The 17,353-nt window shown below is 28.0% G+C and overlaps 1 protein-coding gene across 2 annotated transcripts; it reads left to right on the plus strand.

The window, feature by feature from the left end:
* Nucleotides 1–675: 675 nt before the first annotated feature.
* On the plus strand, nucleotides 676–15,861 carry LOC100211626 (GMP reductase 1). Of its 2 annotated transcripts, XM_065810062.1 has the most exons (3): nucleotides 760–1,089; nucleotides 12,463–12,663; nucleotides 14,687–15,861. In XM_065810062.1, the coding sequence occupies exon 3, from the start codon at nucleotides 14,688–14,690 to the stop codon at nucleotides 15,729–15,731; it is 1,044 nt and encodes a 347-aa protein (XP_065666134.1). In that variant the 5' UTR covers nucleotides 760–1,089; nucleotides 12,463–12,663; nucleotide 14,687; the 3' UTR covers nucleotides 15,732–15,861. The 2 variants fall into 2 exon arrangements, with proteins under 2 accessions (XP_065666133.1, XP_065666134.1); XM_065810061.1 differs by lacking the exon at nucleotides 12,463–12,663 and having other exon boundaries at nucleotides 676–1,089; nucleotides 14,687–15,860.
* Nucleotides 15,862–17,353: the final 1,492 nt, after the last annotated feature.

A 17,353-nucleotide genomic window follows, 5' to 3' on the forward strand; every position in this document is an offset into this window, starting at 1 on the left:
AATAAATCTTTTTGTATTAAATAATCCGGGTCTTTTTAGCATTGAACAACTATTAATAAAAGCTAAAAACTACGAAACAAAATAAGAACAAGCTGATTATGACCAAGCATTAAGTTGCGTGATTTACGCAACGTAGTCAGCTAACCAAATGTTAAAAAAATTAAGATAAACGAGAATTTTTTTAAATGGAAGTATAAGAGTTTTAAAATTGCTATAAACAAAAAAAATTAGGAGTTGGAAAAAAAAAAAACTTAATTAAATATCTTAGCCTTTTTTATTTTCTATATTTGTTGTAGTTGTTTCTTTGTAATTTTTGTTTCGTGTTTATCCACATGAAACAAAACAAAATTTGGTTAAAATACTTTTTAGACTAATTATATTATTTTAGTTTGCAAATATATAAAATACTAAATGTTTTATTAAAAATTATTTCATGCTCTAATATTAATCTTGTAAGTTACAATAAAAACATTCTTTTACGAGTCTCTGGCGTCTTGTTGGAATTATTTATTATATGAATTATAATTTTTAAATTATTTTGTTGGAATGTTTTGTCTTAAAGATGATATGCATTATATTTGAATACGTGCAGACGTACATTATGAGACAGTTCAGATTAGGCAAACGTAAAAATCTCTTTGATGAATTAATAGTGGACAATAATAGTTTTGTTTCATTAAGAGAATGTTATACTGAAGATCATTCTAATAAATTTTGTGATTTATTCAGTAAAACAAAAAAGTTTGCTGAAAAGAAAAAGAAAACAGTTGTTTTGAATCTTTTTTTATTTAACATTTAATAAAAAACAACAACAAATACTAATCAAAATTTTCTTCCAAGTGATAATTGGTTACCTTTTCCAAACTAAAAAATTAAATTGACAAACTTTAATTAAATTAATTTACTTAGTTAATAAAATAACTAGTAATAAAAATTTCAACATGTTCGAAATTTCAAACATGTTTTGCTATTTCATTAAATTATTGTTTTAATTTTATATGTTTTTTTATATACTTCGCTGCTGATATAACTGATTGCACGATAGATGATTATACAATTCGCAATGAAGGGAGAAGATATTTTTAAACGGTAGGGTTCTTTTTGTGATTTTTATTGAATAAAGTATAGGTTTATTTTATTAATAATGAGATTTCATCAGTCTTAAACCATTCATTTAAGTTCCTTATCTCAAAAGTTATATAAGAATAAAGTTAATTGATTCTAATATTTGAAAAATTCGAGTTTAACTTTGCTGATGCATTTAATATTATTAAAATCATTACTCTAAATTATAAACATGAGCGGACTAATAACTGACCTTGCGAAACTCAATTTATTAGTACGGATTCCCTATATATAACATATTGTTTTCTATTAGTCAGATTTTATTTCGTTATAGGTTTTATTTACTACTCCAATAGTGTTTTACTAAGTGTTTCATTTTTTCTAAAAGGATGAGATGATTTTAATAAAAAAGAAGATTTAAACTGACAGGAGCTCAAAAAAGATGAATAGAAAAATATTACCTTCTAATCTTTTATATGGGTTTAAAAAAATGTAAAACAGAATTTAGGGCTTTAACGTGGGTTTAAACCTCTAAGTGTAAAATCTACAAGTGTTAAAACTAAAAAAATTCTGTTAAAATATATAGAAATAAAAGCCTAATTGGACATGTATATAAAAAAACTTTGTTTGATGTAGTCTATGAGACTGAAAAAAATCAAGTAAAGACTTTTCCATTGCTTGTTGACCTTGAAAATGGATTTTGTATTGTAAAAGCTTATTTTACAATGTATTTAATTGGAAAAAAAACTAATATTGTTAATTAACCACTGCGGCCGTGGCGCAGTGGTTAGAACGCTTGCTTTATAAGCAGGAGATCCAGGTTCGAATCGAGCTCTGGACATATTTTCGCGTCACGGTAAGGAAGGAGGCGTGAACTTCCTGGTTAAATGCACTTCCGCGGTGCTCTGTGACAAGACCGTTAGGACTTCTTGGGGCACCTAATTTAAAAAAAAATAATAATAAAAAATAAAAAATAAAAAAATAAAAAAAAATTATATATTAAATATGATATTTGAGAAAATTGAAAATTTGTCAACCTAGTATTTTAATTGTTCACAATTTGATGTTATAATGTTTCAATTAAGTAAAATCAGGGCTATATTTATATTAATGACAATGATTATTTTTGTTGTTCTAAAGTTTAGTCAGTTGTGAATTAAATGTTGTTTTATTTGTTTATTACTGTTTAAAAGTTTATGAATGAAAAATAACAGATTGATTATTGCCTAAAGTTGTTGCGTCAAATTTTTGCGCATATATCATTGCGCTAATGACAAAAAAGAAAATCCAAATTTTTTGTGTAAAAAAATGTCAAATCATGAAGTATAAAATTGCAAATTTCCTAATAACCAGAAGTGCTACAAAATTGATTGAACCCATTTTAAAACAAGATTAACATTTTAAATGCAATAAAATTAAAAGTAACATTTCAGGTTAACTACAAAAATTTTTATAAAAGGGACTGAAGTGCCTACTCTTAGCTATATATTTTAATCAAAAACTCATTTATAAAATTTATATAAAAAAATACGAAATCTAATTTCCAACATCTCAAAACAAAACTATTTTTATTCGTACCCAGCAAACTCGCCACGCTTGGCCTATGCATGGCCCACCATCGGCATTGTTACTGGCCCATCATCGGCATGGCCAATCATGGTTCAATCCAAGTCTTGCTCACCGTTTAAGGCATGGTCCATGGATGGCAGCCGTTTTTCGAACGGCGGTTCATTTTGTTTGTTATTAACATTTATTGCTATTTTTATAAATAACCAATACTTTAATAAACGCGAGATTTTAACTCAGAGACTAGTTAAAGAAGTAAAACAAGTCAGAAAGAAAAAGGTGAAGCGGGGTGATGTTTGCCTACCTAAAAAGGTCACATGGGTGATATAAAATGAAATGTGGGATATTTTAAACTATAAATATACAGTCATTTTAGCAATAAGTTTTATATTCTCAAATATTTTTATTTCAATAAAATTGCCTTGCAATACAATATATATAAAAGTTTAAGGCTAGGGAACGGTTAAACTTCTACCATCATTTCAATTTGATGCTTGCACGAACTAACGTTTGGTACTTTTCGATATCCATATTTCTCTGCCTGTCAATCTGATAGATTTAGCAATACGGTAGTGGTGTAGTGGTAGAGCGCTCGCTTCATAAGCGAGAGGTTCCGAGTTCAATTCCCACCACGTCCCTGGTAGTACCGCGCTCAACTTGTTTCTTCACGCAGCGGCCTTGTTCGTGTTTCGGAGTTATAGAGTTGAGAGAGGGTTATAACCACAAGTAGCCTCCTCATCTGTAGTGGCCTTCTCGGCCTTGGGGAGGTGAATTTTATTTTATATATCAATTTCTATATCAATGAAATTTCTTGAAATACAATATAAAGAGAATATCTTACGTTGTTTATCCAATAAATCAGAACTGATTGACTCCATGATAACATTAGATAGTCGTGTTGTTTTCAAAAAAATACTCTCAATGAATTACTACATATAAAAATTATAAAAACATATTCTAATTATCTTAAAACTATAAACATAATGTGATGTAACAATAAATATTCTGTATTTCAATAAATTAAACATGTTTAACTTGCAAAGGAATAAAGCAAAAGCATAAAGGAAGATCATCATTTCTATTTGATGTCTTCATGTGCTAACGCTTGATACTACTCGACCTCCGATTTTTCTGCAATCTTTTTCTCCTGACGATGTGCCAGGTGATTTAACAGTCATTTAAACAGTTTTGCACCTAATTTTAAACCTATCTTAAAGCACTAAACTTATATTAAAAAGTAGTAATATATTTATATATTATAACTTATCTATAGATTAAAAAACAAATTTACTCACAATATTGTGTTATCTTCATTTTACCTTTTAAAATTATTAGTTTTAATCATTCTTGATTACATTGTTAAGCTAATATCATTATTCAATTTAATTTTAACGGTTAATTTAATCAATTTTTAAGTATGTCAAAATATTTAAAAAAACTGAACAAATGATAATAATGATGATGAAAACAATTATGATTCTACACTTATTGGCATAATTAAATAGAAATGTTTAATCTACATATGATTTAAACCCAGTCACGCAAAATGAATGCCAGGTCAAACTCGTAAAATAAGTATAAAATTGTAACCAAAATAAATTAAAATAAGTAAAGTAAACGAAGGAATAAAATATAAAATAAACTGTAAAAATGAGTATAAACTATAAAATCTAATACTCTGTAATGCTTGACTAATAGGGTAGATTAGGGTATTATGAGCACCTTAAGCAAAAATTGGAATAATTTCAAAAATAATTAAGCTGAATCCAAAATTTTTGCGAATAAACGATATTTAGGGATCCCTTCTCATGATCCACTTAGATATTTGGGCAACCGAAATTTTTTCTTAAAAACACAGAGGTTTTAAAAACGTCACAAAAATGCTCATATTACCCAGACCACTTGGTAATATGAGCACTTTAAATTAGCTCACAAAAAAACATTAGTTTTGTAAAAAAATACCAACCTGACAAATATAACTAATTTTTGGAATATAATGATTCGTTATTAACAAAACTCATCATTAAAAGATCAAATTTTAAGCCACTTTTTGTTGAAACAATACTACTATGTTTTCCGCAAGAAAAAAAAAAAAATTAGTTCGTAATTTTTTCAATTTTATCAACTCAAACCTTTGAACGATAAAAATTCAATTTTTTTGAATTTAAATTACAGAAAAATATTTAGTATTGTTAAAATATTAAAAAGTTTTACTATATTTTATTTTTATTCAAAAAACCAATTAAAACCACTGCTTTTTTAGGACTTTAAACTAGGTAATTTCAATGAAAATCACTGGGTAATTTGAGCATGCTCATATTACACAAAAATGGCATCTTTAAATAAAGTCAAAACTAAATAGTTCTATGCATTGTTTTTCAAGGCAAAAAGGATTTGATATTTAGCTAACATATTTTTTTAATGAAAAAATTAATTTCATTATTTTAGCACCAAAATTTCGCGCCACAGACTTATTCATGCGTGATGATATTGTTTTAAAAAAGCAAAAAATTTAAAAGCGTTTAAATTAGATGATACCCGCTAATTACTTCATATAGATTTACGCTAATTGCACTGATTCCTGTAATCACCACATAAAGTCGATTCAAAAAATACATAGCAACTTTAACTTCACTGCTTACATCTAAGAAATCTTTAAGTATGATCATATTACCAAGGTGCTCATATTACCCTAATCTACCCTACAATAAAAAGATTGTAACAATAAAAACATTATATTTCAAGAAAAATATATAAAATATCAAAGAAAAGTTAGAACGAATAAAAAAACCATCTAGTATTTTTAGCTTTCACTTTTAAGGCACGTTTTGCACAACCACCATTTCTGTCAGCAGTTTGCATTAGCCATCGCTTTATGGATCACTCAACATCTTTATTATATGCTCCTTTTTCATGTTTTTGAACTGCAACTGTTAAATTTAAAACAAGGTATTTAGATGTGATCCACTAAATCACCACAAAATAATTGTCTATTAATTTACTTACTGTTGATTATGCCAGAAATTTGTTTTAACTACAAGGGAGTGCTGCTACATCAACTATCTTATAGCCTGCTGCTACAAGGAAGTGCCACAACATTGACTGAGGGTTTGATTGGGGCAGATAGTCTTTTAAATAAAAATAATTAAAAAAAGTATATTGAAATATTCCTAATGTTTATATTTAAAAGTCACCACTTTGAGCAAGTCTCACAACAAGCGAAAAAATAAAATTATTTTATGCCGCTTGATTGCAGATTTAACCATTTATATAAGTAAATTATATAAATATATATCTATATTTATGTATTATGTATATAATTATATAAATAATTAAATATAATTATCTTTATATCATTTACTTATACTATAAATGATATAAATATAAAATAAATAATATAAAGTATAAATGATTCGAGATCCTTAAAGCTACTATTAGTATAAAATTAACAACTCTTAGGTTATACCTCGTTGAAATATAACATTTGCTGAATGTTATAACCTATGACAATATTCATTATTAAATAGTCTAATCTATGTAATATCGTATAACTTATGACAATATATTACATAATATCATAATATTTGATTTTATTTTAATTGTAAGTGTTTTTTTAGGATCCTAAATTTGCTTTATAATATAAAGTATAAATGATTGGAGATCCTCAAAAAAACATTTACTTACTTTTAAAATCAAATTAAATATATATACCACTACAATTTGTTTTGCTTTAAAAGATTTCTTATCATTCTTTAATGAATTCCAATAAAATTATAACAAATAGAAATCAATAAAAAGTAATAAGGAAATTGGCATTTGTTAAAAAGTTGAAGATTTTTATCTTTATTTATTTTTTTATTCTTTACTTAACTTTAATTCTTTTACTCATTAAGATTTTATTTTAAAATTCTTTATAAAAATAACGCGTGCGCAAACTCAATTTTTTTTTCAATTTACAAATATGGTTTAAGTCTGGAACAAGATCGGCATGATCGGCACAGTCGGCCGATCGTAAAACGAACACGGCAAACCATTGGAACATGAATGACATCACTGGCGCAGTGGTGCCAGTCATCAGCCAATGAAATCCATGCGTGGACCAAGTATGGAGAGTTTACTGAGTATTTACCTAACTTTGATGAATATCAAAAGTAGGCGGTTGTGTCTCCTGTGCATCTCTGCGGTTCTGCCCCAGTTCTGAGATGTTGGAAATTAGATTTTGTATTCTTTTATATAATTTTTATAAATGAGTTTTTGATTAAAATATAAAGCTAAGAGTATATAGAATGAGAAAACTCAGACTGTAAATACAAAGAATCCTTACACAGTATGCAATCGTGCAACAAAATCAGCAAATAATCTGAACTGTGATAACCATGAACGAGACTAGGTTTTTTCAAACCGAGACGAGACCGAGATGAGAAGTTAGTACTTCTCGTGAGACCGAGAACGAGACGAGACGAGAAATTTAACAATTTTTGAAAACAAATTTATTAAAATCCAATTTAAAAAAAAAAAGTAAACATGGTTTTGACAAATAGACACAAATGACATTTGTCAAATGTAAACAACTTTTTCAAATATTAATTCAGAATTTTTTTGCCAAACTTTTCCAACAAGACAATGTTTTCTCTGATTAAGATGATTTGTTCTACTTTTTCTGGGTGTAAGTTGTGTCTGGATGATCGGACGACATTTCCACCGCTTAAAACTCTCTGATTTAGTTGAACTTGCTGGAATAGCTAAAATTTGTCTAGCTAATGAAGAGAGTTCTGGCAATGTATTTGATTGCAATTTCCACCAATCATGAATCGGAAAGTCTTTTTTGGCATCAGGGAGATATTCATATGGGCACATTTTGCTCAAAATAGGATTCAGTTCAGATGTTGGCTCTTGTGTTTCAAGTCTGACGTTCAACTTGCGCTTCAGTTTTGAATAAGGGGACAAATCTGCTGAAAGGACTCTGGCAACAGGTTGGCACTCAACATTATCCTTAACCTGTGAGGCTAACCATTCTTTTGTTGTTTGAAACTTTTTGAAGGGCTTCAAGTGAAGTCCCTTTAAAGCAGGATTTAAGTAGTTTGCTGCAGCACTCAATAAGTTTCCAGTATTACAAAGAGGAAATCTTTTCTCAATGCAGCTTTTCAAGTTTTTTGCATACAAGACACCGTAGCCATTTTTTCCATCCGTCTCAATAAATTGATCAACTTTGTCATGGATTAAATAAAGAGAATCGGCGACAGTGTTAATTGTTGGAATAGACTCAGCCGACCACGTTTCTGTAGCTTCTTTAAGTAGTGCCAAAATTTCTACTGCTCCCTCGATTGATTTCCGCTGTGATGCATTGATGGTCTTTGAAGAAAAAATATCTTCATTTGCACATAATCTGATAATTGCACTCTTTAAATGTAGGACAGAAGCCATGCAATCCAGTTCACTATTCCATCTTGTGTCAACAGATTGGCGTAACTGTCTAAAATTGATTCCTTGAGTGTCTGATTCTGATTCAAGCAACTCAGCTGCAACTGTTGACTGGTGAGTTAAAGAAGTCAACTCTTTGCATGTTTGCAACGCATCATCCATTCCAGCAGTCATTCCAAATGAGTCTCGAACTGCACATTTCAAAATATGATTGTTGCACAAGTATTGGTCAAGGCGCTTTGACAATTTCATTGCAAGTTTCATGTTTCTTGCCTAGTCGTTCACGCAGTACATTGGCAAATCAGCAGGCAAATTCAGTTCTTCTAAGAAAGAATCCAGCTTTCCTTCAATTAAGATACCTGTGTGTCTGCCTGCGAACTATTGGACATGGGGTGTCCAGTGATGTAGTCTCCAATTTTTGTCAATAGCATGAAAAGTCCAAGAGATGTAGTTGTCCTGAGCTCTAGAAGTCCAAAGGTCAGAAGTAAATGCAGCACTTTTTAGATTTGACGTAATCTCCGTTATTATGCTCTTTATTCCAGCTTGAACTTCTCTTGATCGAATTGAAAACTTTCTTGAATATGTTGTTCTGTGATGAAGGCTCAGTTTAGGATTTGCAATGTCAAACAATTTCTTGAAACCTCTTCCTTCGACTGCTGAAAAGGATGCCATATCAATGCAAAAGTAATCCAGCATTGCAGAGTCGAACTGTTTTTGAATGGAATTGTCTTTGTCATAATTGGACTTTGTTTCAAGCATTTCGACCATGGTTAGGGAGGAAGAAGAGAGTCGTCAGTTTTTTCAGAATACTCAACGTAATCTTGGCTGTGTTTTTTATCTAATTCTAAAAATTCTAAAATCTAATTAAAATTTTTTAATTAGATTTTAAAAAAAAATCTAATTAAAAATTTAATTTGTTTTTGTCAAAAACAAATTAAATGTTTAATTAGATTTATTAAAATCATGGAGTCAAAATATTAATTAATTAAAAAAACAAATTATTAAGCATTTTGTAAATTATAATAATTTTTAATTTGGAAAATAATATAATATTTAAGTCTCGTTCTACTTCTCGCGAGAATTTTCTATTTCTCGTTTCTCACGAGAAGTCCCATTTCTCACGAGAAACGAAAACGAGACAAGATCTCGCTCATGGATAAACTGTGACAATTGTATAAAAAATGTACCAAGAAAAGTGTAACCCCAACAATTTTTGTGAGGGTGCGGTTGTGCCGGGGCAAAACCGTTTTTTTCACTAAGCGTAATTTTTGTGTAATAACATTTTCAAAAACCGTTTAATTTTTTTTTTAATTGCATCAATTTAATGTTTAATAATGTGGTTATTGAAATAAACTGTTAAAAAAAACACATTTCGTTTTTATTTTCATATAATATTAATCCAAACGTTACGGGGGCGCTTTTGCCCCCACTTCCCCTACATAGTTTATTATTACACAATCTTTATAAGTTACAGAAGACGTCATTCACAACAAGTAATAAAATGGTTTTTTTAGAAAAAATTATCTCTTTTATGAGAACTTATTTCCCAAGATTTAAGCTTTATGTAAAGTAAGATGCTAAACGGACGAGTTTTTATGAAACTTTATGTTGTAACAACTATATTAGCACTTTTTTAGTTCTGATGAAAGTCTAAGGTGATCAATTTGAAATAATGAATAAGTTTATACTTTAAACTGCCTCTAACAAACGCGGGGATTTTGATAAACAGGAGGGTAAGAAATACAACTATAAAATCTAATAAATATAAAGAGCTGGACGAGATTAATTAGGCAAGCTCTTTTAATTTTTTAAAAAAATAAATTTACACTCTGAGCATTATTTGATGTTGCTCTAAAAAAAGAGAACCATTCTGGTATTCTAAAAGACAAACCTTGATGTCTTTTACTAATTTTTTTAAAAACTTAATGCCAGCCAATGAGTATTTGCAGGCCCGAACAAAAACTTTGTGGTGCCCAGGATCAATTTTTGTTCAGAGCCCCAAACTTTGGATTCCTGGGTATATTGAATTAAGCATGAAATTCACTGTTTATCGTCCGTATGTCACATACGGACGATAAGCAGTGTAATTATTGTTTTCATTAAACAAAAATAATTACTGTTTTTCGTTAAATTGTAATGTGTATAATACACATCATTTTACAATTTAGTGAAAAAAATAATTATTTTTGCGTTAACTATTGCTGCACATAAACACTATATTTGAACTTGGTTATTAATGGTAAAACGAAAATATAAATACAATTTAAAATGAATGGAATTTTATATTTCACCAATAAAATATTAATTATGAAGAATAGTCAGATCCCACTAATTTCACTTTGAGGGCTTTCTTCTTTGCGAAAAAAGAGATAATAATTTCGTACGATGAAGTCATGGCAAGGTTGTTTTTAACTGAAATCACCATAAGGTTAGTAAGGCGTTTTTCAGTTATTGTTGATTGCAATTTGGATTTAATGAGAGCAAGCTTACTGAAAGATCGCTCTCCTTCAGCCACTGAAACCGGGATTGTAATAAAAATGCGAAGCAAAATGCAGATCGAAGGAAATATTGACTGAAGACCTTCCCAGTAGATAATGTTGAGCAACTTGAAAGAAGAAAGAGATTCTATTTGTCCAAACGTATTTGATTGCTTCAGAACATCAAGATAGTAGATTTCTTTAATCAACTCCTCTTCTTTTACATCATTTACGTAGAGATTTGCCAAGACTTTGCATTTTTTTTTCTGACTAGGTTTTTCTTCATTACTACAAGGAGATTGAGAACACCATATGAACGAAAACATATCCGTTGTCTTTTGAGCTGTATCGATTCTGTATTTTATCCTAATGTTGTTCATGACATGCTAGAACAGCATGTCAAGAACTACATTAAATATGTTTACCTCAAAACCTTTTGAATTAGCTTTGTGGTAGTGAGCTGTGTTCATCGACTCGCCGTGAAGTGTTTTTCTATTTCTTGTCCTCTTCGTAACAAAATCATCTTGAAACCCAAACGAAGCTAACCCAGATGCAACCAGTTTCGCTGCTTGGAGGATTTGGGGCCAAGAAGAACGTAGTCAGTCAAGATCATTGATTAGAGTTTTTAAAAACTTTTTCTCGTCATCCAAACAAATGCTTTCTGATTGAAAAAGAAGGCAAACATCTTTGACACATAGAGAGAGCCTTGAACTATAAAGAAGTCATGACAATGACTTCAAATGATTGAATTGAAAATGATTGAATTGAAAATCCGTATGAGATACGTCAGTTTCATCGATAATAATGGAAAAATAAATGGCTGTGTGGACCTCTTCGATAATAGCAGCGAAAACAGTTTCACCACATGCCATAATGCCAATCATTTTGAGTTCTCCAGCTCAAATAGTGCACTTGCATTCTTGTTCTTTGTTTTTGGTATCGAGAAACTTCTTCTAGATGGAACTGAAGTGTTTTATTTTGTTTCCCCAACAGCTCAAGGGTGGCTAAAAAATTACCATAATCATACTCGTCCAGCATGTTTGATGTAACTACAAAAAAAAAGAACATAATATTGAAATAAAGATTACATCTAGATTAATATTGGGAGTAACATAAAAATTCTTTTATGAACACACCTCAAAAACTTAGATTTCTTGAAGCTAAATGGAGAGTGACGTCCAGGACGCAGCGTAAAATTTCATACAACATAGATCATTTCTTATTGACATTTTATGTTCTGAATCGATCCCGGTCTGATTTTTAAAGGCTTCAAAGGCTGATTTCCAGACGGTGCAATAATTTCTGTATTGAACATTACTCTGGTGGCTTTTAATCTTTTCTCCTAGCATTTGCCATTTATCTTTTATTCCGCCATTCCACATCAAAAGAAAAGACTAAAATCCAGGTCCAAAATTATGCTTTTGTTTAAAAATAGACCAGTGAAAACAAACAAAAGCTTTGCAGTTCCACTCCAGATAAGCCGGTCTTTGTTAATTTTTTCTCATTTGAGAGAAGTTTCAAAAAAAACAGAGGCAGGAACTTTTTTGTTTGTAGAATCTCTAGGAAAAAGTGCCGGATTTTGAGGTAGTCCATTTAGTATGACTAGATTGCGTTCAACTTTGGATAAAACCCTCTTCCACAAAGCGGGGATCGTTTCTAACTGCTTGATCCCCCAGTTTAATCGCCTCTTGATCCTAGATTAAAAAAAGCATTTGAGAATTGAGGTAAGTTTTTAATATCTGCAGATATTAAATGATATGTTTTCCATGGTACTCTGTAAAAAGTACGTTAGGTCTTCTTAGACCTAACGTACACCTAAAACAAAATATATATGTAAAAAAAAGTTATTTAAAATTAGTTTCCCTGTTTAATAATTGTTTAAAAAAAGTAGCCACTCAAACTTGTTCTTTTTTTTTTTTTTTTTGTTATATAGGTGCCCCAAGAAGACCTAATGATCAAGTCACAGAGCACCGCAGAAGTGCATTTAACCAGGAAGTTCATGTCTCCTTCCTTACCGTGACGCGAAAATATGTCCACACCTAGTTTCGAACCTCGATCTCCTACTAATAAGGCAAGCTCTCTAACCACTGCACCACGGCCGCAAATTCTTCTTAAGGTTATTATAATGACAAAGGTATGTATTTCGTTAAAATAGGAAAAGGATGTTGCAATAAAAAAAAGTTATATACTTTTATAGTAACAATGAAAAAATTTATAATAAAAAGAAAAAATATGTCATTATAATAACAACGAAAGCTGTTAGAGACTTTTCATTAATTATGTCAACAAAGTAAGATTGTAGTAATGATCTGAAATTTTTTGACTGTTAATTGAATTGTTAATACATGGAAGGAGGGGGGGGGGGGTAGGATAAAGTAAAAATTGCGGAAAATTTTTTGACATGATTAATGGGCAGCCCTTCATTATTTATGTTAAATCATAATAGTTTGAGATTTTTTCTCATTTTTCTTATAACTCTAAAATGCCACAAAAATTTGTTGTTATTTATTGTTTATTTTCCGAAATATTTAAAATCAGAAAAGTTTTCATTGGTTTTATGTTTATAATCATAAACACGTTTAGTTTTTTCAATATCTTAAACGACCAAATTATTAGGTAGCGAGAGGTATTGCAAAAGAGGCTTACGATTGTTTACAAATTTTTACCAATGTTATCGTTTAGCATAATAACAAAATTCATTTAAAAATTGCGCGATAGAATTTCCTATATTTAACAAAATTCATTGCGTTTAAAATTGTGTAATAGAATTTCCTAAAAATTGTAATGAAACTAAACTAAGTGAAAAAAAAAATTTTTAAACTTTTTTATTTAAAAAAAAAAATTGGTTTTAAAATTTTATAAACTGACACTTATTTTGTTTGTCACGTACTTATCAATTGATTAAATTATAGTTTTTTTAATCGAACTTAAGTATTTTAAAACTATTAATAAAACTTTTCCTGGATTTAAAAAGTAATAAGCCTTGCACATTTCCGTTTTTTTGAATACAATTTTTAATCATGACTACAATAAAAGTAATTGTCACATTTTATAAAACTTTTGACTAACTTGATTTTTCTTCATATAAACAACTCCCTTAATTAGTCAATTTAGTTATTTTGAAATTGTCTTTAAAACAATAGTCTTTAAAAGAATAAGAAATGCTACAGTTATGTTAAGTTTTAGTTTCTATATATCACTTTATAATTGATTGCACATTTCAAATGCACAGTTTAGAAGCAAGATTTTAGTTGAAACGTAGTTTGTTGTTTAATATGTATATACTATCTTAAAAGTTCTAAGGAAATGTTAGATTTATAAAATTATTTTAAATTTATCACTAATATATATATATATATATATATATATATATATATATATATATATATATATATATACATATATATATATATATGCATATATATATATATATATGCATATATATATATGCATATATATATATATATATATATATATATATATATATATATATATACATATATATATATATAAATATATATATATAAATATATATATATATATATTATATATATAATATATATATATTATATATATATAATATATATATATATATATATATATATATATATATATATACATATATGTATATATATATATATGTAATAACTACATAATGTTTACTACAAAAAGCATATATATATATATATATATATGCATATATATATATATATATGCATATATATATATATATATATATATATATATGCATATATATATATATATATATATATGCATATATATATATATATATATATATGCATATATATATATATATATATATGCATATATATATATATATATATATATATATATTTATATATATATATATATACATATATATATATATATAAATATATATATATATATATATTATATATATAATATATATATATATATTATATATATATAATATATATATATATATATATATATATATATATACATATATGTATATATATATATATGTAATAACTACATAATGTTTACTACAAAAAGCATGAAACTTTTAGTGTCATGCTAACACATTTAAATCAGGTGAAAATACAATATGTATTTTTACATGATATATAATTATGCTAAAATTATCACATTTTAATTTTTTACTTGACATTTAGAATGCCACATTTAGAAAGTGATATAAAGCTAGATTTTAAAGATGTGTTAATTAGACCAAAACGAAGTACAATCAAATCAAGAGCTGATGTTGATATAACAAGACAACACGTATTTCGTTATTCAAAGAAAACGTTTCCTAATGATGTTGTTCCCATAATTGCAGCAAATATGGATACTATCGGTACTTTTGAAATGGCAAAAGTTTTATCGAAGTTTCAACTCCTTACTTGCATAGACAAACATTATACCATTGACGATTGGTTTACTTTTGCTAAAGAACATCCGGACGTATTGCCTTATGTAATATATACATGCGGAATTTCAGAAAACGATGAAAAGAAAATGTATGAAATTTTAGTAGCTATTCCTCAGATTAATGCCTTATGTTTAGATGTTGCCAATGGTTACTCCGAATATTTTGTTCAGTTTGTTAAGAGAATGAGATCTTTATTTCCGGAGCATATAATTATGGCAGGTAATGTTGTAACAGGTGAAATGGTTGAGCAGTTGTTATTAGAAGGTGCAGATATCATAAAAGTAGGTATTGGTCCGGGCTCTGTTTGTACAACACGTAAAAAGACTGGAGTTGGATATCCTCAACTTAGTGCTGTATTAGAGTGTGCTGATGCTGCGCATGGTTTAAATGGACATATTATAGCTGATGGAGGATGTACTTGTCCGGGAGATATTGCAAAGGCTTTTGGTGCTGGTGCTGATTTTGTAATGTTAGGAGGAATGCTGGCTGGCCATGAAGAATGCAGTGGAGAAATAATTGAACGAGATGGAAGGCAAATGAAAATTTTTTACGGAATGAGCTCTGATACTGCCATGGTAAAACATAGTGGTAAAATGGCAGAGTATAGAGCATCCGAAGGTAAATCAGTTGAAATACCTTATAGAGGAAAAGTAAAAAACACCATTCAAGATATCTTAGGCGGTCTTAGATCAGCATGCACTTATGTGGGAGCTTTGAAATTAAAAGAGTTATCAAAAAGAACAACTTTTATTTGCGTAACGCAACAAGTTAATAGTGTTTTTTCATAACATTTTAAACCAAAAGTTTCATTTAAATAATTGTTAAATGGAACTTAATTTTTTAAATACTAAACTTATTTATGTTTATTAATTTTATTCTTGTTATTGTATTACTTTTTATATATTTCATACTCTTATATAAAATATTATTTCTCTTATATAAAATTTTATATCTTTATATAATAGTATGAAATATATCTTTTTATATATTTCATACTATTATATAAAGATATAAAAAATGTTTTTTTCCCTTAATGAATTTACTATTTATTGTTTTAACAAATTTTACTTATCTTATTCTTGATGGCATTATTTTGGTAATAAAGAATATTTTTGGTAAACGATACAATTTTAAAAATTACGATTTTGTAAACAATACGATTTTAAAAGTTTTGCAAAATCGATTTGATAATAATAAAATCTTATATTGATAGCATTGATAGGTAATGAAGAATGATTTTTGTAAATGATTTCAAAAACTTTGTGGAATTTTGAACTTCTTGATTATTAAAATAAAAAAACAATTGAAATTTCTGTCTTTTCCGTTACAAAAGGTTTTAATGGCGTGATCATACAACATCAATATTCAAAAACGATAAGCAAGGTAATTACAAATTTTTTCTATGCAGAAAAATTTGGTAAAATTATTAAAATCTGATGTATAAACTATATGTCCAAAAAAAAGTTGCACATATATATATATATATATATATATATATATATATATATATATATATATATATATATATATATATATATATATATATATATATATATATATATATATATATATAGATTAAAAGTATATCACCAAATCATCAATTGTAAAAATTAATTCTTTAAGTTTTCGTTTAAATGAGTTGTAGTTACATTGTTTAATAAAAACTTGAGAAAATTTTTTTTTAAACAATTTTTTTCCATAAAATGGTCCGCGATAAGCAATGCAAAACTTACTACAATTTTTTGAAAATATGGCTGCTTAATAAAATTATCATTGCGTAGAATGTATTTATTTTTATCTTTTGACAAATACAAATTATGAAAAGAAATCGGGAAAGAATTGATTTTACATAAAACATAAAACATAGTACATTATAAACATTAAGTTGATATATATTTAGTGCATTCATTTTTCTTAATAGAAGTTTTGCATGTGTAAAACGTTCACTAAAATTTATAAGACGTGCTATGTGCTTCTGATGAAGATGAAAAGGTTCAAGTTTTATTTTATTTAATGTGGCTGTGAATAAAAGAAAAATATAATTGAGTTAGAACTTTCTCATTCATATAGCTTCTTACCTTATATAAAGTTCCTATACTTTTTGAAGTTTTGTTGCATAAATTTTCAATGAGATTTTTCCAAGTAAGGTTATCATCAACATAAACACCTAAATATTTTGTAACATTTACTCTGTTTATTTCGATTTTCATCAATGAAAAGGGATGGTATTTTGTTGGGAATTAATTTTTATTTAAAAAGTGGATGAAAGAAAATCCAATTAGTTTTTTTAATGTTAAACGATAATTTGTTTGACTTAAACCAATAAGAAATCTAGGAAGAACGGGTATAGGCCGATATTTATTAACATTTGTTAGATCTCCTTTGAATATCGGTGAAACTTTTGCTATTT

The sequence above is a fragment of the Hydra vulgaris genome, chromosome 11 (assembly GCF_038396675.1).
Source record: "Hydra vulgaris chromosome 11, alternate assembly HydraT2T_AEP".
Lineage (NCBI taxonomy): Eukaryota > Metazoa > Cnidaria > Hydrozoa > Anthoathecata > Hydridae > Hydra > Hydra vulgaris.

Excerpts from the sequence above, each read along its gene's own strand:
- LOC100211626 (XM_065810061.1), top strand. The coding sequence starts at position 1,046 with ATGATTATACAATTCGCAATGAAGGGAGAAGATATTTTTAAACG. Across the intron at positions 1,090-14,686 it reads GGAGAAGATATTTTTAAACG|AATGCCACATTTAGAAAGTG; the intron begins GTAGGGTTCTTT and ends CTTGACATTTAG.